At 37.4% G+C, this 23,643-nt stretch overlaps 2 protein-coding genes across 9 annotated transcripts in view; both read right to left on the bottom strand.

Annotated features, from left to right (window-relative positions):
• Positions 1-15,855, bottom strand: part of LOC107589048 (transcription factor SPT20 homolog) — a 20,492-nt gene extending 4,637 nt beyond the window's left edge. For 2 of the 5 annotated variants that reach the window (XM_016277386.1, XM_016277359.1), the window contains exons 1-23: positions 15,781-15,855; positions 15,156-15,233; positions 14,985-15,020; positions 14,665-14,790; positions 14,377-14,503; positions 14,187-14,290; positions 13,484-13,600; positions 13,341-13,394; positions 12,298-12,437; positions 11,618-11,777; positions 8,429-8,485; positions 8,128-8,199; positions 7,868-8,037; positions 7,697-7,729; positions 7,485-7,602; positions 7,121-7,226; positions 6,562-6,699; positions 6,198-6,471; positions 5,954-6,102; positions 5,790-5,848; positions 5,582-5,698; positions 4,114-4,213; positions 3,682-3,770 (exon numbers count right to left, since the gene is read on the bottom strand). In XM_016277386.1, the coding sequence (XP_016132872.1) occupies positions 3,682-3,770; positions 4,114-4,213; positions 5,582-5,698; positions 5,790-5,848; positions 5,954-6,102; positions 6,198-6,471; positions 6,562-6,699; positions 7,121-7,226; positions 7,485-7,602; positions 7,697-7,729; positions 7,868-8,037; positions 8,128-8,199; positions 8,429-8,485; positions 11,618-11,777; positions 12,298-12,437; positions 13,341-13,394; positions 13,484-13,600; positions 14,187-14,290; positions 14,377-14,503; positions 14,665-14,790; positions 14,985-15,020; positions 15,156-15,158 (2,349 nt within the window). In that variant the 5' untranslated portion in view covers positions 15,159-15,233; positions 15,781-15,855. Of the gene's footprint in view, positions 1-3,681; positions 3,771-4,113; positions 4,214-5,581; positions 5,699-5,789; positions 5,849-5,953; positions 6,103-6,197; positions 6,472-6,561; positions 6,700-7,120; positions 7,227-7,484; positions 7,603-7,696; positions 7,730-7,867; positions 8,038-8,127; positions 8,200-8,428; positions 8,486-11,617; positions 11,778-12,297; positions 12,438-13,340; positions 13,395-13,483; positions 13,601-14,186; positions 14,291-14,376; positions 14,504-14,664; positions 14,791-14,984; positions 15,021-15,155; positions 15,234-15,423; positions 15,659-15,780 lie in introns of those variants that run through there. The other 3 variants (XM_016277377.1, XM_016277367.1, XM_016277395.1) reach the window with 3 other exon arrangements.
• A 914-nt stretch (positions 15,856-16,769) lies between these two features.
• Positions 16,770-23,643, bottom strand: part of cunh21orf91 (chromosome unknown C21orf91 homolog) — a 21,621-nt gene continuing 14,747 nt past the window's right edge. For all 4 annotated transcript variants that reach the window (XM_016277475.1, XM_016277460.1, XM_016277468.1 and 1 more), the window contains exons 3-5: positions 20,662-21,156; positions 19,641-19,703; positions 16,770-18,605 (exon numbers count right to left, since the gene is read on the bottom strand). In XM_016277475.1, the coding sequence (XP_016132961.1) occupies positions 18,439-18,605; positions 19,641-19,703; positions 20,662-21,156 (725 nt within the window). In that variant the 3' untranslated portion in view covers positions 16,770-18,438. The remainder of the gene's footprint in view (positions 18,606-19,640; positions 19,704-20,661; positions 21,157-23,643) is intronic.

The following is a 23,643-nucleotide window of genomic DNA, read 5'->3' on the forward strand; positions in this document are numbered from 1 at the left end:
TGGTGGGAAATAAGATTCTCTGGTCTGGTGAGACCAAGATATAACTTTTTGGCCTTAATTCTAAGCGGTATGTGTGGAGAAAACCAGGCACTGCTCATCACCTGTCTAATACAGTCCCAACAGTGAAGCATGGTGGTGGCAGCATCATGCTGTGGGGGTGTTTTTCAGCTGCAGGGACAGGATGACTGGTTGCAATCGAGGGAAAGATGAATGTGGCCAAGTACAGGGATATCCTGGACGAAAACCTTCTCGAGTGCTCAGGACCTCAGACTGGGCCGAAGGTTTATCTTCCAACAAGACAATGACCCTAAGCACACAGCTAAAATAATGAAGGAGTGGCTTCACAACAACTCTGTGACTGTTCTTGAATGGCCCAGCCAGAGCCCTGACTTAAACCCAATTGAGCATCTCTGGAGAGACCTAAAAATGGCTGTCCACCAATGTTTACCATCCAACCTGACAGAACTGGGGAGGATCTGCAAGGAGGAATGGCAGAGGATCCCTAAATCCAGGTGTGAAAAACTTGTTGCCTCTTTCCCAAAAAGACTCATGGCTGTATTAGATCAAAAGTGTGCTTCTACTAAATACTGAGCAAAGGGTCTGAATACTTAGGACCATGTGATATTTCAGTTTTTCTTTTTTAATAAATCTGCAAAAATGTCAACAATTCTGTGTTTTTCTGTCAATATGGGGTGCTGTGTGTACATTAATGAGGAAAACTTAAATGATTTTAGCAAATGGCTGCAATATAACAAAGAGTGAAAAATTTAAGGGGGTCTGAATACTTTCCGTACCCACTGTATATACACTTGTTTATACTTGTTATTTGCGTGTACTTTTTGCTTTGTTTTCTTTTGATTCCTCTATATTTGTTCATATTTGTTTATACTAGTTGAACGGACCATTTAGAGTTTTGATTATTTTATATTGATATTGAATTCCTAATATGTGTTTTATACTTGTAAAGTTGCATTCCATGTATGAAAAGTGCTATATAAATAAATAAATTATTATTATTATTATAAACGTAAATCATTTTAAATGCTACAAGTGAATTTAGGCATCATTTTGAGATTTACTAAATATATTTACCAGTGCTACTAAATTATTAGTGTTTTTAAAGATGAACTTTTGAGGGTTAGATGACGGCAAAGGTCATTTAAAAAAGGGTAAATGAGTTGCTAAATTAAATATACAATATTGACTGATATACTGATAAATTACAATTTATCAGTATCAACAATTTTCCCGACAATTTGGAAAATACCTTTAACTGGTATTGTACACTGTATAGATAGGTAAATATTTCACGTATGTATTACATGTTTTTGTCGCATCTCCCACTGGCTCTGATAATGGAAGAGTTTTGACTGAAGCAGAGCTGCTGAAAGGAAACCACCTTTCATTAACACTGCAGTGAAAAGAGATGCAACACGCTGGACAAATATCAACAGTGTTTGCAGAAGCTGTGTGAGGCTGAAAGAGGGAGGAATGGAAGACTTGAGGGTAATTGATGGGAACAACATACTGTGAGGAACAGAAGAGGATCAAGCAGAGGCGGTGGATAGAAGGTGGTCAAATTAAAAGCGCAATGCAGCTGCTGTTTGTCAGTTATCTTCTATTACACACACACACATTGCCATGCTCTCGTCTGGTGTCAGTAAGACAGCAACTTCAACTCGCATCTCAGCTGGGGCTAATGCAAGAGTTGGGCTGTTACTGGGGTCAGATGCAGGACAGGAGAGTGGGTTGATCAGTGTGAGCTGTGCGTGATGATGAAGAAAACAGCACAAATGTCTCATGCTCATGAATGAAATTAAATCTGATGAATCTCCTTAAAAATGAGACATTCCTGAAGTTTTGGAGATTTTGTCTCAAGCAGCTGTTAGGAGATAAGCTGATGCCACATGATGCTTATTTGAAAAATGTTGGTAAAGGCTTAGACAGAAAAATTATAACTCAAAACATGGCAAGAGACGAATCCATGTGAAGCTTTACATGTCGGTCAGAAGTAGCCAGAAAAGAAGCTATTGATGTGATTCTTGTGAACAACAGTGTTTAGCTGTGTAGTGTGGAACATTTCATCTAGAGAGTGAATGCATAGATGTCATATAACAGACTGATCACACTGATCGTTCACCAGACCTTTGAATTTAAAATGTAAATCTTGATACAAAAAATAGGTATGATTTAGGACTATCAATCGGTTTAAAAGTTTGGGTTCAGTAAAATGACTTTAAAAAAAAAATTTAATTAATACTTTTAGTTAGCAAGAATGCATTAAATTGATCAAAAGTGACAGTAAAGACATTTATAATGTTGTTATCACTTTACATGTCTTTCCCCAAAAATATTAAGCAGCACACTGAAGACTGGAGTGATGATGCTGAAAATTCAGTTTTGATCACAGGAATAAATTACATTTTTAACATATACATTTTAAAATATACTCAAACAGAAAAGTTATTTTAATTGTAATTGTAATAATTCACATTACTACATTTTACTGTATTTTTTATCAAATAAATGCAGTCTTTGTAAACATTAGACATCTTTCAAAAGCTTTTAAAAAATACAGAGCCCAAACTTTTGTAAAAAATATATATATATATATATATATATTAAAATATAATTTTTTTTAAATGGATTATTTTTGATGATACAAATCCCATTGGAATAATGTGAATTAAAGAATCATGTACAGTAAGACCAAAAAGGTGCATAAAAGATTTAATTTAGGCTTTTATTCACATATAAACATTGATCAGCAAACATAAACAGAAGCTCAACCACACGTGCTTGATGTGTTAGAACAAATCTCATTGGTTCTTGTGACAGGTCAAATGTGAAGGCGTCACATGAGAGAATAAACCTCACTGGTTCTCATGTGTCAAACAAGCATGCTTGAGCTTCTGTGACCAAATCTGAATAAAAAAAGTATATATATATTAAAATATAATTTTTTTTAAATGGATTATTTTTGATGATACAAATCCCATTGGAATAATGTGAATTAAAGAATCATGTACAGTAAGACCAAAAAGGTGCATAAAAGATTTAATTTAGGCTTTTATTCACATATAAACATTGATCAGCAAACATAAACAGAAGCTCAACCACACGTGCTTGATGTGTTAGAACAAATCTCATTGGTTCTTGTGACAGGTCAAATGTGAAGGCGTCACATGAGAGAATAAACCTCACTGGTTCTCGTGTGTCAAACAAGCATGCTTGAGCTTCTGTGACCAAATCTGAATGCTAACATTGTTAGCTGATCAATGTTTATATGTGAATAAAAGCCTGAAATAATTCTGTTCATCATATAAAGCAATCCTGTCTACTTAGAAGACTTGGATTAAACTGCTCAATTCATACAGATTTTTAAAAACATTTTGAAGAGTTTTGTGTGAACCGACTTTCACTGAAGGGACAGAAATATCTCCGATTTGATCAGAAATATCTTCATTTGTGTTCTGAAGAAGAACGATTTCTTATGGGTTCGGAACGACATGAAGGTGAGTAAATGATGACAGAATTTCCCTTTTTGGGATTAAATAACCCTTCAAGAATTCACGTGGTCTTCAAAGGTCAGTGGAAAGGGGGATTCAGTGTCTGAGAGGTCAAAGGTCAGTCTGATATACACATGTCTATGGGTGGATGAGGTCAAAGTTGCTGCATTACTTGGATCTGTGGCTGGTGCTGTTGCTGGAGCCTCGGGGACGGTAGGCTGGGCCCGGATCCCTCCAGACCACAACCCAGCTGGGACAGCACTACCACAGTCAGAGGGGTGGGGTGGAGCAGGGGAGAGAGAAAGAACAGGGTGGGGAGGGAGGTAACAGGAAATAAAAGGTAGAACGTAGCAGAAAGAGGAATAGTGGCATCCACCATCATGTTAATCAAATGACAAACCCAGATAATCAAAAAACAGGTCTGATTAACTTCGACTGATCTATGTTGAGATTAGTATGACACACTACTAAATCTAAATCCATTAGTATGTCTACTCATTGTGTTAGTGTCTGTTAGAGATATCTGGACTAGAGATGTACTTGAATAACAGTGAGAGGAGTGGCAGACAAATGAAACGCTTGTGTCCAGTGCATGAGCCCATACCTGCTGCCTGAGGAGACATGAATCCCCCCACTCCGGTGAGATTGATGACCGCCGTCTGTTGTGCGGACAGACCCTGTTCTGCCGTCAGACCCGGATCAGCCTGATTCAAAGAGGACAACTGAATTAACTTCAGAACACACACACACACACACACACACATATTTCTTTTTCTTTGGTGTAACATGAAACAAAAGAATATTTGTGAAATTACCAATGTCAAAACTTAAAGGGATAGTTCACCCAAAAATGAAAATGTTGTCAACCTTTATTCACCCTTATGTCATTCCAAACCTATACAAGTTTCTTTCTTATGTTGAACACTGAATATTTCGAAGAATGCTGGTAATCAAACAGCTGAAGGTCCCCATTGACTTCTATAGTATTTCTTTCCCTACTATGGAAGTCAATGGGGAACAACAACTGTTTGTTTCTTCAAAATATCTTCTTTTGTGTTCAACATAAGAAAGAAACTCCTAAAGGTTTGGAATGACATGAGGGTGAGTAAAGGATGACAAAATGTTCATTTCTGGGTGAACTATTCCTTTAGTTTAAGTCAACATATATATGTAATTTAGAAACAAAATATTTGTATATATAAATTACAAAAAAATGAAATTACCAGGCACATTTATTTTTTATACTTACAATATTTTTTATTGTCATTATATTCTAAATGTAATACAGTATAATATATAATAATATATTATTAATGCAATGTCTAAATTAAAACTAACTACATCAAAATATACTTTTCTCTCATTTTGTATACAAAATACATTCAAGGTACCACTAGTTTTCCCAAACACTTCCTTCATCTCCCACTGGCTGTATATAAATGAAATAGTTATATAATGAGCGTATAATTTAATTTAAACAAATTATATCAAATATTTATATTATTTGAAAAAAAAAACTATACTATACAATAATTATTATTAAAATATCTAAATTAAAACTACATCAACTTATAACATTTTACTCTTATCCAAAAATTCATTCAACTTAAAGTATCTAATTTCCATAACACTAGTTTTCCCAAACATATCTTTAATCTCTCTTTCATCTGTATACAGTTTAAATACAAATTTATAAGGAAAATGTAATATAAATGATGAAAAAATATATATAATAAATATTTTTTTTATTTTCTAAATGTAACTGAATATAATATAGATTTACACACATTAAAGTGATAGTTCATCTAAAAATTAAACTACTGTTATCATTTACTCACCCTCAAATTGTTATAAACCGGTGAGAGTTTCTTTCTTCTTTTGAGCACAAAAGAAGATATTTTAAAGAATGTTGGTAACCAAACAGTTGATTGTAGCACTGACTTCCATGGAATACAATTTTCAGTTTTGGGTGAACTATCCCTTTAACACTATTGAAGTTGATTCTCAGCCTCTGGAAATTGCTAGAATCTTGATAGCTGTGTAAAATAATGGCTGCAGGGTGTCTGGCTCACCGCGTCCCCCTGCTGCTGGGGGCTGGATGTGGCGGACTGACTGCTTTGCTGTTGAGGGGAGAACTGAGACAACTGCTGCTGCTGCAGAGAGTTAAAAATCAGTGGCCCTGTAGGGAGCTGAAAGAAAAGGAAAAACAAACATAAATGGGAGGGAAAGAGAGAATCGTCTCCACAAAAGCCAATACTTCAACTACAAAAGCTCTCTCACCTGAAGAAGGTTCAGCGGTCGCAGTCCCGGGCTGTTGTTCAGCCCAAAATGCCCACCTGCTGGAACAATATGAACATTTTTCTATCCACAGTAGCCACTGATAACTTATAAAAGTCATTGATGAACATCTGACCATGCAGGGAGAGATTCACTGAGAGGTTTACCTGCTGGAGCTGCAGGCTGCATGGCAGGAAGAGCTCCAGACATGAGACCAGCAGAGGGCAGAAGTCCACTCAGGGGTATACCAGACGCCAGAGTACCAGGACTACAACCCAGCATTGGGTTAGAACCGCTCATCAGAGTCTGCGGACTGCTGTAAGAAACCACAAACAGAGGTGGTTCGTCGCCGTTTTTTCCCTTTCATATCCCTAAAAAAAAAAAAAAAAGGCACAAACTTGGGTTTCTTACCAAACCGGGCCCACCACATTGATGAAGTTGAGCCCTGCTGGGTTTGTCATGACCTGTGACGATGTGGTGCTGGACGTGGGCAGGGGAATAGTCATGACAGGCAGGGTCATCTGCTGTTGGGCGAAGGGAGTCAGCAGGGTGGGCTGCTGTGGAAGGCCACAGGCGGGGTCCTGAGGGGTGGGCGTTACTGAAGGCGTGGCGCACAGAACGTCGGCGGGGTGGGGCGTTGAACACGGCGTGTTGGTGGGTGTGGAGGGCTTGGGAGTACCTGATCCTGTGGAGGACGGTCAGAGAAGAAAGACGAAATAAATATCTGGCTACGAAGCACTGACAGCTTTCCAGTTGTGAATGGAGAGATACTCACTCTGCATGGGCGAGAGAGCAGCAGGGGACAACAGGCCAAGCTCCATGGAGTGTTTCCGGGAGAGCGACTGATTCTTTGTGGGTGGAGGGGTCGGGCACTTGAGATGGCCACTTGAGGCCTGTGTACTGTACGGGTTACCTAGACAAAGGGAGGGAGTGCTTGTTTGTACACTTTTTAAAGTGGAAAGACACAAACATATTGAATGAGATTGAGACATGATGGAGGTCGGACCTGAACTACATTGATCTCAAGCACTGTTTTCTATTGATAATAACAAGAACTATTATTAATAACTGTGCACCGATAATAATTGATATAAGATGAACAACAAATCAGCATGTCAGAATGATTTCGGAAGGATCATGTGACACTGAAGACTGGAGTTATGATGCTGAAAATTCAGCTTTGCCATCACAGAAATAAATGACATTTTAAATATATTAAAATAGAAAACAGTCATTTTAAATTTCACAATATTACAATATTTATATTAATGTGTGTATTCTGCTCTTCTCTTGTTGATACCTATACATACTGTTATATTATAAGTTTGTCTCACCTGAGGAGGCGCAGGCTGAGCCGGCTGGCAGTTTGATAGGAGGAGGTCTGTGTTTGACGCCCTTTCCTAAAACCGAAGACTGGACCAGAGCTGAGAATCCATCAGCCTGGATCAACAACAAACATCCATCAAAATGGACCAATCTTGTCATGACATTCACGTGAATGTGCCCATTTTCTAAATCTGACACATAAATCTCTAATCAAGAGAAAATGAGCAAATCTGCCTCGTATCAATTTTTTTGTAGCCTGAAGTACAAAATAAACACATCTTATGCTTACGAACCTGATCCAAATCAGATCAAATCTGTTTTTTGTAACATGTCTTAATCGGAATGGTCAGATGTAACATCAAAATGTCTCACCTCGTTTTCCCTGGAGGGGGAGAGCTGGCCTTGGGACCCTGTGCTGCCCGAGTTGTGCAACATCTTCACCTGACACTTCAAGTCTCGTTCATAAACCTCCTTATACTGCGTCAGAAACCTGCGGCACAGGAATATTTTCATGGCGGCTGAGCGCAACCAAGACCCGAGACTCAGTAACACACCAAACATCAAAGCTTGGCTCCTGTACTTACTGATCAGCATCTGTTTTTGAACCTATGAGGAATCTACAAACCACAGATAAAATACAAGGTCAGGTAAGTGCATCAATTAGGCGAGTGTAACTAATAACACTTTACTCTCATCTTAAGAGTGTAATATAAATGTGAAATAAGAATTCTACAATGTCATCAGTTATTTCTTACGGTGGGTGAATGAGGTGCAGGTCTGTCACATCCTCCTCTGATTTGGAGTCTTTGGCGCAGAAGATTTTCCCAAATACCAGCGGGTCCCCCTTAGACTGGAAAATAGTGACTTTTGTTCTTTGAGGCTGACCACCTACCTCACACTCGAAAATGTAGTCGTCCCTCACGTCCTGTTATGAAAGACCGCAGATCACACCGATAAAACAACCAGACTCCATGTGCAGTCTAGTTAGTATGTAAGATTTACACAATTGTGTTACCTGTGCAGGCCAAACAGTGGGCTGAGTGTCATCTAGTTTGACAGACTTCTCTGCCACTGCATATTTCTCCACCTGGAAGCAGAAAGAAAAACTTACTTTCATAGACTTGGATGCAGGGGGAAATAAATGTCGAAACATACCATCTCAGATCACAAGAACGTGAAAATTACCTTAATAATACTTTAAACTCAAACCTTTTTTTTTTTTTTTATAAGTAATTTCTGTTATAAATGGTTTAGGACCTACAGAAAAGAGAGAGATGCTACTTATATGTTCGTTTAACTGCATTACAGCAACTCACATCAATTTCTGATGGGACAGTCAGCTGACAACTGCTCTGTTTCCACATGTCCACACACTGAAGGAAAAACAAGAGTGATTTAAACACAGAAAACACCCACACTAGTCATAAAGAAGTATAGTATAGTATATATTTATTTAATGCCATGCCAGCATCTAAGGCTATTTTCATGGCAAAAACAATTAAATATATATATATAAAAAGATATAATAAACACTTTAAATGGGACATTTGATTAATACAGTACTGTTCAAAACTTTAATTGGTAAGATTTTCTCTTATACTTAAGGCTGCATTTATCTGTTATATCTGTTATATCATTTATCAGTCCATCGCCGATGGCTGATAGACATCACAATGTTGAGCCGGCATCGCGATCCCCATCCCCTCACCCGCATCCCAATACTGTGTTCCGAAAGAAAATGACGTGTAATACGGAACCCCTAAAGGGAATAAATATGTGATGGGAGGAATATATATATATATTTCAGTGTTTTCTCACGCAGTTATATCATTGGGCAATTATACTGTATATAAATTGCGGGCATCAGGGAGTCGCTAGTATACCTGGCATTGAAACTGCTTCTGAATGCACGATCGCTTTTTAGTTTCACTTTCGAGATTGCACGTAGTCTGTTTATACTATGGAACGGAAGTACTTACCACACATTTTACAAGATTATATGTTTGTCAGTGGTGCTCAGGATCTGCAAATCATTCGCCATCATCCTCAGTCATCTCCCCTTACTGTGTTTATGTGGTAAGTGAAATTTTATGTACTACAATGTAACAGTCAACCGTTAGCATTAGCAATCGTTATTTGATTTCCGTTTGTTTTTCCATGCCTTTCTAAATACGGATTCACGCTTTGGGCACACACCATGAACCCCCCCCGACCTTTCCCGATCCCCCTCCCTCTTTGCTTCCTGTCATGTCTGATCTGACCTGTCATAATAAAATGCCAAAAATAAATATTTTAAAACAGTAGTAATTTATTCCTGTGATCGTAAAGCTGAATGTTCAGCAGTCTTCTACACTATGCCAGTCTTCAGTGTCACGTGATCCTTCAAAATTTGTTGTTTAATATTTTTGTGGAAACCGTGATCTTATCTTCCTGACCCCAAACTGTTGAACAATGATGTACTGTATGTTTCACATATATTACCGTGCTTAAATCCATTTACCCAAAATCAGAGAAAGTAAAACAGGTCTGCAAATTGTGTCTGTGACTCACATTTCCAGCTTTGGAGATCTTAAGGTCTATGGAAGGAGCAGGTTTCCTCTCTTTCCTCCTCTGCAGGTAGTCCAGGAGTCGGAGCTGTGGCAGTGCAGGGCAGTGGCTCATCATCTCCTGCTGTCTGTTCAGAGCTGCTTGAGAATGCCTCCTAAAACACCTGCAGAAAGGAGAAACATGACATCTATTAGCGTGGAACGATGGATAGCTGATATATGATGGATTCGATCATCTGCTGTTGAATTTCAGGATATCTCTGTATCAAATACAACATTTTGAAGCCTTTAACTTTGATAAAACACATGAAATAATCAGATTCTTGCACTTGACTTTAACAGGCAAAAGATCTTCAACTTAACTATTTTTTGTTAGCTGCATAGAGCAAAACCCACTCACATTTCTTTAGTCTCAATACAATGAGAGATCAGAACAGCAGCGGCTTCTCAGTTCACAGATGGTGACTAAGCACAGATAAAAGATCTACACTGGGCACATGTACATAAGCTCTGTGGGTTTAAGCAATATCTTGGATGCAAAATGTTTGCAGTCACAAACAATCACATAACACACTGAGCAGCAGACGACAGGAACTCATCATAGACAGTCTGATTATGCACTTTTGGTTTAAAGACAACTGATGATCGAGCATATGAAGCCAAACACAAGCAAACACTTTAAATGGGACATTTGATTAATACAGTACTGTTCAAAACTTTAATTGGTAAGATTTTCTCTTATACTTAAGGCTGCATTTATCTGTTATATCTGTTATATCATTTATCAGTCCATCGCCGATGGCTGATAGACATCACAATGTTGAGCCGGCATCGCGATCCCCATCCCCTCACCCGCATCCCAATACTGTGTTCCGAAAGAAAATGACGTGTAATACGGAACCCCTAAAGGGAATAAATATGTGATGGGAGGAATATATATATATATATTTCAGTGTTTTCTCACGCAGTTATATCATTGGGCAATTATACTGTATATAAATTGCGGGCATCAGGGAGTCGCTAGTATACCTGGCATTGAAACTGCTTCTGAATGCACGATCGCTTTTTAGTTTCACTTTCGAGATTGCACGTAGTCTGTTTATACTATGGAACGGAAGTACTTACCACACATTTTACAAGATTATATGTTTGTCAGTGGTGCTCAGGATCTGCAAATCATTCGCCATCATCCTCAGTCATCTCCCCTTACTGTGTTTATGTGGTAAGTGAAATTTTATGTACTACAATGTAACAGTCAACCGTTAGCATTAGCAATCGTTATTTGATTTCCGTTTGTTTTTCCATGCCTTTCTAAATACGGATTCACGCTTTGGGCACACACCATGAACCCCCCCCGACCTTTCCCGATCCCCCTCCCTCTTTGCTTCCTGTCATGTCTGATCTGACCTGTCATAATAAAATGCCAAAAATAAATATTTTAAAACAGTAGTAATTTATTCCTGTGATCGTAAAGCTGAATGTTCAGCAGTCTTCTACACCGATGCCAATTTGGTAGACACCGCCCAACCCTAGTTATACTACAATTAAATTTTTTTCTATTTTAATATAATTTGGCTCCATTGTGCTGCGGGCATCCCGAGTTCGAGTCCCGACTCGAGGACCTTTCCCGATCCCCCTCCCTCTTTGCTTCCTGTCATGTCTGATCTGACCTGTCATAATAAAATGCCAAAAATAAATATTTTAAAACAGTAGTCATTTATTCCTGTGATCGTAAAGCTGAATGTTCAGCAGTCTTCTACACTATGCCAGTCTTCAGTGTCACGTGATCCTTCAAAATTTGTTGTTTAATATTTTTGTGGAAACCGTGATCTTATCTTCCTGACCCCAAACTGTTGAACAATGATGTACTGTATGTTTCACATATATTACCGTGCTTAAATCCATTTACCCAAAATCAGAGAAAGTAAAACAGGTCTGCAAATTGTGTCTGTGACTCACATTTCCAGCTTTGGAGATCTTAAGGTCTATGGAAGGAGCAGGTTTCCTCTCTTTCCTCCTCTGCAGGTAGTCCAGGAGTCGGAGCTGTGGCAGTGCAGGGCAGTGGCTCATCATCTCCTGCTGTCTGTTCAGAGCTGCTTGAGAATGCCTCCTAAAACACCTGCAGAAAGGAGAAACATGACATCTATTAGCGTGGAACGATGGATAGCTGATATATGATGGATTCGATCATCTGCTGTTGAATTTCAGGATATCTCTGTATCAAATACAACATTTTGAAGCCTTTAACTTTGATAAAACACATGAAATAATCAGATTCTTGCACTTGACTTTAACAGGCAAAAGATCTTCAACTTAACTATTTTTTGTTAGCTGCATAGAGCAAAACCCACTCACATTTCTTTAGTCTCAATACAATGAGAGATCAGAACAGCAGCGGCTTCTCAGTTCACAGATGGTGACTAAGCACAGATAAAAGATCTACACTGGGCACATGTACATAAGCTCTGTGGGTTTAAGCAATATCTTGGATGCAAAATGTTTGCAGTCACAAACAATCACATAACACACTGAGCAGCAGACGACAGGAACTCATCATAGACAGTCTGATTATGCACTTTTGGTTTAAAGACAACTGATGATCGAGCGTATGAAGCCAAACACAAGCTAAAGTGCATTACCGTTTCATGGATCGTGTGCTCATCTTCTGTTTGTTGTAGAGCAGATGGTTGGTGGTGCAGCTGACAGAGATGGAGGGGTCCAGACACAGAGGCTCCGCTGTGGCCAGAATCAACTGACTCTCCAGCTGAAGTTTATCGTCCTACAAACACATTCAAACCACACGAGAATCAATGCATCCTCCATCCTTCACACTGTGCTGTGAATCTGTCACTTTAATGCTCTTTACCAATCTACGGTACTTATAAAAAGTTTAAGGTCAGTACGATTTTTTTAAATTAAACTAATATTTTATTCAGCAAAGATGCATTAAATCGATCAAAAGTGACAGTAAAGACATTTATATGTGGTAAAAAAAAAGATTTATATTTCAAATAAATGCTGTTTTCTGAACTTCCTGAAATGTATCCCAGTATCCACAAAAATATTAAGGAGGCTACAACTGTTTTCAACATTGATAATAAGTTATCAAGTTTTGCTTTATGCTTTAAAAATATATATTCTTTTCTTTTTATTATTTTTTATCTTTTGAGCTTTTATTTATTTTATTTCAGTTTTAGTCATTTTAATATTTCAACTTAGTTAGCTGCCAAGGCAACATTTCTTTCTCTTACAGTTTGATCTAATATTGATATTTTAATTCAGTTTTATTTCAATTAACAAAAATGATTTCATATTATTTTTAGTTTTAGTAAACAATAACTGAAATTTGATATAGGGCAGGTAACATTTTCAACACTGATAATAATAAAAAATGTTTCTTGAGCAGCAAAGCAGCATATTAGAGTAATTTCTGAAGGATCATGTGACAGTGAAGACTGGAGTAATGATGCTGAAAATTCAGCTTTGACATCACAGGAAAAATGTACATTTTACAAATATATTAAAATAGAAAAGTTATTTTAAATTGTAACAATGTGTCACAATATTACGTTTTTTACTGTATTTTTGATCTAATACTTGCAGCCTTGATGTGCATAAGAGACTTCTGTCAAAAACATTAAAATAATCTTACTAACCTCAAAGTTTTGAATGTTAACCTCACCTGTGTCCACTTGTGGTGATCACTTGTCATAGCATGAACGTCACAGATCAGGGTCTGGTGTGGAGAAAATAGATGACTTAAAGATACTATAGAAAAAAATACAGAACAGAGACTGCTGGTCACAGATCAGGTTTGTTACTGACCTGCATAGTGGGTCTCAGCAGGATGTGCCGGCTCTGGTAGGTGGGCATCTTTGCATTTCCAGACTGTCGGTAGTCCCTGACCTCAGCTATGACACAGCCACAGTGGAATATGTTCACCTGACAGAACAGAAGCGGGAAAACAAATCTAAGCTGGTGGTTTATGCATCAGTTCGTCAGAGTGCTATAAAACTATTCTGACTGGAATTAAAGAAACATGTAGGTTAATTAAATTAAAACCATATCTAGAATCAGTTCTGAACCAGTATTATTTATGTTTTATATAGTGCTTACTAATATTTTGAATTAGCTTTTATTTTTATATTTTCAGTTAATTTTAGTTTTAGCTATTTGCTATGTGGTTTTGTCATTCATTTTTGTATTCCTAAGTAGCTTTATTTTATTTAAGACATTTTTTTTGTTTGTTTTAGGAATTGAACATTTCACATTTTCAGTTAAGTATAGGCTATATATTTTATTTCAACTTTACCGAAAACAATTTAATAACAGTTTTAGTTTCAGTTAACAATAACACTGTTGTTCTGAACATGATTTAGTGCAGGCTGTGTTTATATATAATAACATTTAAATATTTTACTATGTTAATGTAAAATATATATATATATAAAATGTCATGAATAGCAGAAATTAGAAAAATAATGGGGGAAAAAAACACATTAAGAGACTACACATACATGCCACTAACCTGTGATTTTTCTAGAAGGTCTACAAGAATGGGCGGCAGCTCCTCGGCATCCAGGTACTCCAGTAACTCGGTTTCTTCATAGCGAAGTCGGATTGTTTCTGAATCTTATAGGTTGGGACGAGTTCATTAACATGCAACATGAAAAGCTCAGCTGTTTTAACCATAAAAACAAATAAAAAGCAGACAGTACCAGATCCATTTTTTCCTCTAAGCATAAGTGAGTATCCTTCATTTCCAGGGTACAGGTTGACCACCAGACATGAGACTGACTCCTGTGAGACCAGCTTCTCTAGTAGATTCACATTTCTCCTCAGTTTCTACAGAAAGAGGGCAGAACGGAGAATAATTACACACAATACAATATTAATAAAACATGATTTGATAGAGTTATAAAATCCCACCCAACTTAATGTCTTGTTTCAAGAAGAATGGCTGTGAAAGCTACTTCATTTTTTATGTTACAGCAGCTGATAATTACCTTCAACTCTGGTTCTTTTTCACACTCTTCAATGTACAATTCATAAAGTTTCTGATATAAGGATTTCCTTCCACTCGAGGATACTCGTCTCTTCACCGGTCGCTGACGAGCACTTTCAACAATGTACTAAACAAGAAACAACAATGTTATTGAACAGTAATAGAATATACACACACAGCTATTCTTCTCCACAGTGATTTCTCAGTTTGCATTTATGAAACTGCAGCAGTACAATTATAATAGACACAAGTAAACACCACTATGTACAATGAATAAAAAGTACAGCTTAAATTAAAACAGAAATAAGTTCGAACAAATACCTCAGCCCGATCCAATGCATATTCTAAGACTTGTTGCTGTGGAAGAAAGAAAATTAAAATGCATTAGATAATCTCTTGTACAAGTGAAATATGATCAAATCCGTCACATAATGTTAAATAAAATCCAATCCTGTTAAAAATGCATCATTGAATCAAACCTGTAGTTCTTACCATTGTGGTTGCTGCGTGACAGGAGGCGATGTTGTGTTACACCAGCACTGTCACCTCCACAAACACACCATTCAAGCCCTGAGATCAGAGAGAGAGAGTTCAGAAACACACTACCACCTGTCAGCTGACAGTTTCCATTCAAAACTCAAACCCAGACACCCAACGACAAGTGTGTGAATGCGAATACACAAAGTATGAGACATGAACTCAGCTCATTAAGACTGTTGTGCATCTGTGTGTGTGTGTGTGTGTGTGTGTATGCACTCACAACATCTGGCAAACAAATGTGGCGAACTTCAACACGATGATGACAAATTATGTGTTAAAGGATGCAATAGCAATGAACAGCATGCATTCCTGAAATGCGAAGGAATATGTTCCCAGCAGAAGAAGGCAAACTTCAGCACTGCAGCTCCAGCAAACGACAGGCTGGCTAACCACAGCTAACAGCTCACTTCAAATGCACAAATCCACAAAACACGACCAACTGACAGAGCGGGGCAGAACGTGGCAATAGCGACAAACATCAAAACCGACTTGCCAATCGAGTTGCATCACCACAGGCAGGAAATCCAAAGCAAGAAGCGGAATAAATGTTCCAGTGCCTTCAATGAAAAAAACTCACAGCAGCCATTTTGTTCCAGTGTAACAACAAAATCCAAACTTCCGGTGTGCGCGCGTGCTGGAGGCGGAACCAAAGATCTGCGACGCGGAGCCGCTCAAAAACGACAGTTCTCTTCGTGATATATCGCACGATGCAAATCTCCAAAAACTCACTATGCTAGCCATAATTTCCTCCAAAATACCGTGGTTACTTCAGATATTGTTACTACATTTAATCTGTGGCAACTTGGTTTTAGCCACCAATGTTATTAACAAAACAAAATGACAAACTTTTTGTGAGGGATCAGTAACAAATGTTTTTACAGTAAAAATATGGCAAACTGCAGTGTTTATCTTAGAAATAAATCAGCAAATCAATTTAAATGATCTACAATAAATAATACATTATAATTAAGATCAATAATTTTATTAATATTATTTTTTTTACAGGTGGGTATAATTTTGACAATGTCTCCTTTGTATAATTTACTGGAAGTTACCAAATAGGAATAGAAATAGAAATAGGAAGCATAAAGAGAAAAAAGTATGATTATCATCAGAGACTAGGAAGCAAGAGAAGATTTTTAGTGGAGAATGAAATACAAGAAAGGCAACCTCTTATGTTCTAGTTTAAACCAATTATTTGGCAATGTATTCGTGTATATATTTGGATTAGGACCATTTGTATTGACACAGTAACATTTTTTAAGGTGACAGTTACTAGTACTTAACAGTAAATTATGCATAATTACAACCAATCCTAAACCAAACCCGAACACTAAACGTAACCTTATAGTACGTACATAAATGTGTAATTACACTGCCACAATGTCACTTTAAATTCAAGTGTAACCCTTTCATCTTTCCAGTTTTTCAGCAAGTCATTTATGATGCTGACAATTTTCTATTTTTTGCTTTAAGATGATAATCAGTTCAAAATGAACCAGTAAATGAGAAGAATCACAGAGTTTTATGAAAAATATTTTTATTAATTCATTCCCTAAAAAGAAAATGTACACATCACTCCAAACAAAAGCATCCAGAAATCTTCTAAACTGATGGGAAGATCCACTAACAAACAGTATTGCATAAACCACTTGAATGTCACAACACAATTAAAAAAAAAAAAAATCAAAAAGGAAAATAATAAGACAAGCAACGAATAAACATAAGAGAAAAAGAATAAGACATCAATGACACCAGCATAATCAAGTTAACATTTTAACACATGGCCTACATCTGCAACACAGTCGAGACAAACATGAAACTCATCCAACTCATGTAGCTCATTCAGTATTTCCACAGCAGTGTGCTTCATTTCAGTAACTCCAACCTCCTGTATGTTAAATCACAGAATGAATCATAAACGAACAATTTAAACGTTTTACAAGAAGGTCAGACACATATTGCTTCTTTTCCAGAATTGAACCATTATTTCTAGTTTGCTGACTTGACCTCAGAGCATAACCAGCATGACAAAATACACTCATACAAAATAAAATACTCTTAGAAACCCCAGAGGGGTCAGTCGAATATGCCTCTCTTACAAAGAGAACAGAATTGAGAATTCCTAGCTGATTTCTTAAAACATTTTTTTTTAAGATTCTAGAGATACTGTAATAGACTTCGTAGAACCATAATAATAGACACTTAACCATGCACACATCAGGGCAGCAGGTGGACAGGATTATCTGAATGTCCACCAGATGGCAACACAGTCTGTTCTGAAATCAAGGCAGCTGGGTAAAGGCTCACTTTGCACTTTTCAATTTATGCACGGACCCTAAATACAAGAAACCATACTATAACAGCACAAGAAAACAACCTCTACACACTCCAGAAAAAAAAACACACATTACAAAAGCTAATTTACTTTGAAATATTTGTAACAAGCAAATAATTGTCCTAACAAAATAAATACTGAATAGTTACCATGAGGTAACAAAGGCTTTGGTTGAGCATTCCCATCTCTCCAAAATTAATCCCAGCACCGAGTTAAGCCTAAATCAAAGTTAGGCCTGTGCTTAACATTTGTGAAAGACCAATCTATACCAGCTGAAACGTTCAAGTCCATTCTTAATCATAACCCGTGAAATGTTGTAATGGGGGGGAAAAGCACCTATGAAATGTCAGAACACAGTTTTAAGAGTGCAATAACAAAAGAAATGTAAACTTCCACTAAAGCGCTTATGCTGAACTTCAGCACAACAGGAGAAATATGCCTGCTTGGAGTAATGGATCAACTACAGTCATTAACAAGTTCCACTGCAATGAGCAGAGGGAGGGAAAAACTGTTAACTAAGCAACAGTTACCACAGCAACACCACAACCAATCAGCAAGCCTGAACGTGCAGGAGGAACACTGTCAGACTCATCCAAGGCTATCAACCACCCAACATGATCAAGTGTAGAGAGTAAACAGTGATATGAAGAATAAAGACGAACGTATAATTTATACGTAGTATTTGTAAGGTTTTAAAACCACCTCATTCTGCATAGAAACACTTTTGGACACTTTCGCTTTCAAAGTCCAGTTTTTGCAGAAAATTCAGACGCCACCTTTTAGAGCGAGGCGACTATAACCTCATTAGCACAGCGTTGTGTGTTTCCGGTCCGCTTGAGCATCCATGAGAGTCTGCTTGAAGCCAAGCTTTCTTTCTGGTCTTTCCCCAAAAAGCGCTCATTCCACTGGGTTGTTACCAGCTTTGACCCCTGCTCGCCCGATCTGGAGCCACGGCAGCTTGGCGCAGTTTTTAAAGAGCTGCTCGATGGCTATGTGCCGTACATGAAGCTCTGAAGAAAGAGAGTCCTTCTCCTGCACAGCTACGGACAGCTCCTCAAACACATCTGAGGGACAAACACAGAGTCTGTGCGTTACTACACAAGAATAATGATAACCTACATAAGAAACGTGAAATATGCATAAGCGGGGCTCAACATAAGGATGGCCAGCTGGCCAAAGAGTAGATCTGTTGCTTGCCCTATATCTTACATTTTGATAATGTACATGCACTTTCATGCCTCACAAACGTAAACATTTGGTTTTCTGTGACATTTGGTTGCAAAGAGTCTTTTTAAACTGGCTGATTTGGACAGAGGTTTTATTGAAGTTACAAGACTTTGGCATCAGTAAGAATGGGATGAAAATTACTCATCATTCACTATGTAGGCCCATGTAATTTCCAGAAAAAGTGTTAATGAATATATGGAATATCTTGTATAAAATTACCTTTGTGAGGAAAATGTTAAATAACAAAAAAAAAAAAAAAAAACACCCAAGAATTAAAATGTAATATTTGTATTAATTTATATTAAATTAATTTATAAAATAAGAAAACGACAAAATTAAAAATGTAATGTAAACTGAAATAAAAATGGTAAAATATTGTTAAAAATAAAAAAAATAAAAAAAGAGAAATATAAGAGACGTTTATAAGTAAAAAACATTTATAAATAAAACAAATGCAAATAAATATTGAAAAGTAAATGTAAACGATGAAATTTAAATGTAAATAATGAAATGAAGCTAAATATTAAAATTAGTTAAAAATTCACTCATTCATGTGTTGGGGGCCCAAATAAAATGTTGGCAGGGTAAGTACAAACTGGGCCAGCAGAAAGCTTTTCTGTAGCTTTAATGAGATTAATAATTTATCTACCACATCATTTTTGGTTGTGATATTCCAAATTTGTCAGAGGAAATATGGTATATCACAAAAACAAAAAAAAACACACATCAGTTTAATTTATTATTAATATCGAGTGACTCTTCGCCCCAGAATATGTTTGGGTTCAAAGGAGTAGTTCACCTAAAACGGAAAACAGTCATATTTTTCTTATTCTTGGGTGAAATATCCCTTTAAGTTTAAAGATGAGACTCACTTTGTATCTGTAGCAGTAGCTGCTCGTTCAGCTGGCGAAGCTCCTCCACACTCATCCTCACCACTGAAAGAGAAAGACAAACAAACACAGTCACTTTTCAATAAAGTGAAAACTAACAAACACACCTCCTTTCACAGCTGAAAGCAGATGCCTTCATAACAGTCCATGAGACGCATTCTACTCAGAACAGCACATGGTGTGACCCTGATGACATATCTGTTTTTAACAGAAGCCATTTCATTGGGTGAGATAAGGAGACAGACATTGAAGAACGGTGAGAGAAATCAAAGTCTAGATTGACCTCAACCTCTTATTGGTGCTTTGTGGACTATATTGACGGGAAAGATGCAGAGATACAAAGCGAAAGATAAAACCCTAATGGTGAGGATATCGATTTCCGTCCTTCACTTTGTCTAAGATGCCACTGTGGGAATTCAACTGAGCCCAAAAACATTCAAAATGCTGCGTCATTTATAATACCAACACAATCAAAGCAAATAATACCATTCAAGGTTTGGGGTCAGTAAGATTTCTTAAATGTTTTTGAACAAAGCCACTTATGCTCAACCAAGGCTGCATTTATTTGATAAAAAATATATAATAAAATAGAAATATTCTTACAATTTAAGGTGTAATCATTTAACTGTTTTCTCTTTGAATATATTTTAAAATTTAATTTATTCCTGTGATGGTAAAGCTGAATTTTTAGCAGCCATTACTCCAGTCTTCAGTGTCACATGATCCTTCAGAAATCATTCTAATATCATATTTAGAGCTCAAGAAACATTTTTAATATCATTAATGTTAAAAACAATTGCTTGATATTTTTGAAGAAACTGTGATTGAGTTTCAGAATTCTTTGATGAAAGAAGAACAGAATTTATTAGAAATAAAAAAATCTTTTGTAACAGTGTCGTTACCGTCACTTTTAATCACTTTAATGATTAAAACATTACATTTCTTTAAAAACAACACACTGACCCCACACTTTTGAGTGCTAATGTATAGCATGAATACTCACGCTCTTCTCGACTGTGTCTCCTCTGTCTGGCTGTGTCTCTCTGCTGTTCTCGTGGGTGGTGTCTCTCTCCAGCCCACAGTCCCTGGTGTGATCCCTGCAGCAGGCCGAGACCGAGCTCCTCGGCAGAGTGACAGTCCAGCATGGTTTTCCCATACTCTGACTCCGCCATCGTCACCTCTTCCGCCCATCGTGGGGCGTAACGGGGAACCTGGGCATCGGACTGGGGCACGAGTTTCCTGCCGCCCTGCGGAGTGTGACACAGAATCTGTTTGGCCCCCCAGCGCCCGGGTGTCTCAGCAGTTACGGAGTCTCTGTTCTGGGTGTACTGTATAATGCGGTTGATTCGCTGGCTCAGAGCCCGCTTCACGCCCTCGTACGCGCTGTGGGAGGCCTTGGCGCGGGAGAGCTTCTGGTTGGCGATGAGATGGTACTTTTCAAAGCAGTCTCTATGTCCACGTAGAGATTTTGAGTGCAGCAGGGTGGCGCTGCATACACCTGGTATAAAACACAAAGGAGGATATTTGCAATTCACCGTTAAGAGCCAAACATGCTATCAAATGCAATAAAAGGTCAAAGGTCAAGATACAAGTGGTATTGCATATGTCTACCAAGACCATGAAAAGTGAAATGGTTTGCAGGCATGTGTGAGACACAAAGACATAAATAATGGCTCAGTACAACCACAAAACTATGCAGGATTGACTGAGTGACCTAAATAAATATATCATCTAAAAGATTACATAAAATATCCTAAACTGAAATTTATTTAGGAATTAAGTGAAATCTCTTAACAGCTTCCAGAATATGAAAAATGAGGAAAGCTCATACACTGGCTTTCATTTGTTTCTCACGATTCTTTAAATAGGAGCAAAGAAATGAAAGACTATTTATACTGTCGTTAGGGGAGAGTGAGTGTGCCACATTTGACTTCATGCTTTAGGCAGGGAGAAATAAGGGAACATTAAATTAATATGCCTAAATATATTTCAGGATGTCTGCTATTAAATAAAATGAGAAGGAGGAGACGAAGACTAATATTCTACCAATTAATTTACAATATTTTATATACTTTGTTTGGGCTCGAGATATTAAAGATTTTTTCAATTTGATAAGAATACAGTTAAAACAGTAATATTATGAAATATTATTGCAAATTAAAAGTTATTTTAATATATTTTAAAATGTCTTATTTTTGTGATGGCAAACAAAATATTCCACAATCATTACTACAGTGTTATATGATCCTTTAGAAATCATTCTAATATGCTGATTTAGTGTTGTTATTATTATCAATGTCACAGTTGTGCTGCTTAATATTTTTGTGGAAACCGCTTTTTTTGATGAGTAGAAAGTTTAACAACAACAACAGCATTTATTTGAAATAATATTTTGTAACATTATCTTACTGACCCCAAACCTCTGAATGGCAGTGTACACACTGGCACCAATGTTTTTAGATTTGGATAAATTTGCCTTGACAAAATACATTTTACATGCAATAAGTGTATAAATGTATAAAATGTACTTTTAAATGCTAAAAATGATTTAAAAAAATTGACATGTGATCCATCTTTCTTAACCAACTCTCCCTTACAAATTTAATCTGATCCAAGATCAGCTTTCCATCCTTAAGTAGTCCTTCAACCCCTAACAACACTGAAAAACTGAACTCTGACAAGCTTTGAACAGTTGTAACTAGAAATCACTCCATCTCTGAGCAAATCAACACATGAAAACATCACTTCCTGTTTTGGGTCCTTGTTGAGCAGATTAAAAACATCTTTGCCTGTAACTCAAACAAGGCCAAGAACAAATAAAACATACAGGCATAGAACGAGTGCTGCTGGGTGCCTTTGTGTGTTAGTTTTGCATTAGGATGTGCCATTTATGTCGGAGCTCAGTTTTGTTCAAACATGTTTTGAGTTCTAAACATGCCACACAGCAGCAGCAGCAGCGAGCGAGAGAGAGAGAGCGAGAAAAGAGAGAGACTCATTTGCTCTTAAAAGGAAAAACTGAAAATTCTGCCATTATTTACTCTCTCTCATGTTAGTGGTGCAACGGATCACAAAACTCACGGTTCGGCTCATATTACGGATTTTGAGTCACGGATCATTTTTGAGTCATTTTTCGGATCAGCAAAAAAATAAAATAAATATCAGAATCAGAATCAGAATCAGAATGAGTTTTTATTGCCAGGTATGTTTACACATACGAGGAATTTGTTTTCATGACAGAAGCTCTACAGTGTAACAGAATGACAGTGACAGAACAAAAACACAGATAATAAAAAATAGAAAAATAGAACAAGTAACTAAGGAATAAAAATATACAAATCGACAATTGTATGTACAGGTATATAACAATAGACAGTTGTATGTACAGGTATATTATGTGCAAATTGAAATGTAGACTGAGTATGAGTGTTAGATAAATAAGTGTATGAGTGAATAAATAGTGTGTGTTCCACAGTTATTGTCAAGTGTTCATGAGATGGATGGCCTGAGGGAAAAAACTGTTCCTGTGTCTGGTCGTTCTGGTGCTCAGAGCTCTGTAGCGTCGACCAGATGGCAACAGTTCAAAGAGGGAGTGTGCTGGATGTGAGGGATCCAGAGTGATTCTGCCAGCCCTTTTGCTCACTCTGGACGAGTACAGTTCTTGGAGAGAAGGGAGGGTTGTACCAATGATTCGCTCAGCAGTCCGGACTACCCTCTGAAGTCTTCTGAGGTCAGATTTGGTAGCTGAGCTGAACCAGACAGTTATTGAAGTGCAGAGGACAGATTCAATAATGGCGGAGTAGAACTGTTTCAGCAGCTCCTGTGGCAGGTTGAACTTCCTCAGCTGGCGAAGGAAGTACAACCTCTGCTGGGCCTTTTTCACAATGGAGTCAATGTGAGTGTCCCACTTCAGGTCCTGAGAGATTGTGGTGCCCAGGAACCTGAATGACTCCACTGCAGTCACAGTGCTGGCCATGATGGTGAGTGG

The sequence above is a fragment of the Sinocyclocheilus grahami genome, unplaced genomic scaffold (genome assembly GCF_001515645.1).
Source record: "Sinocyclocheilus grahami isolate Dianchi unplaced genomic scaffold, SAMN03320097.WGS_v1.1 scaffold7.1, whole genome shotgun sequence".
In the NCBI taxonomy this organism is placed as follows: Eukaryota; Metazoa; Chordata; class Actinopteri; order Cypriniformes; family Cyprinidae; genus Sinocyclocheilus; species Sinocyclocheilus grahami.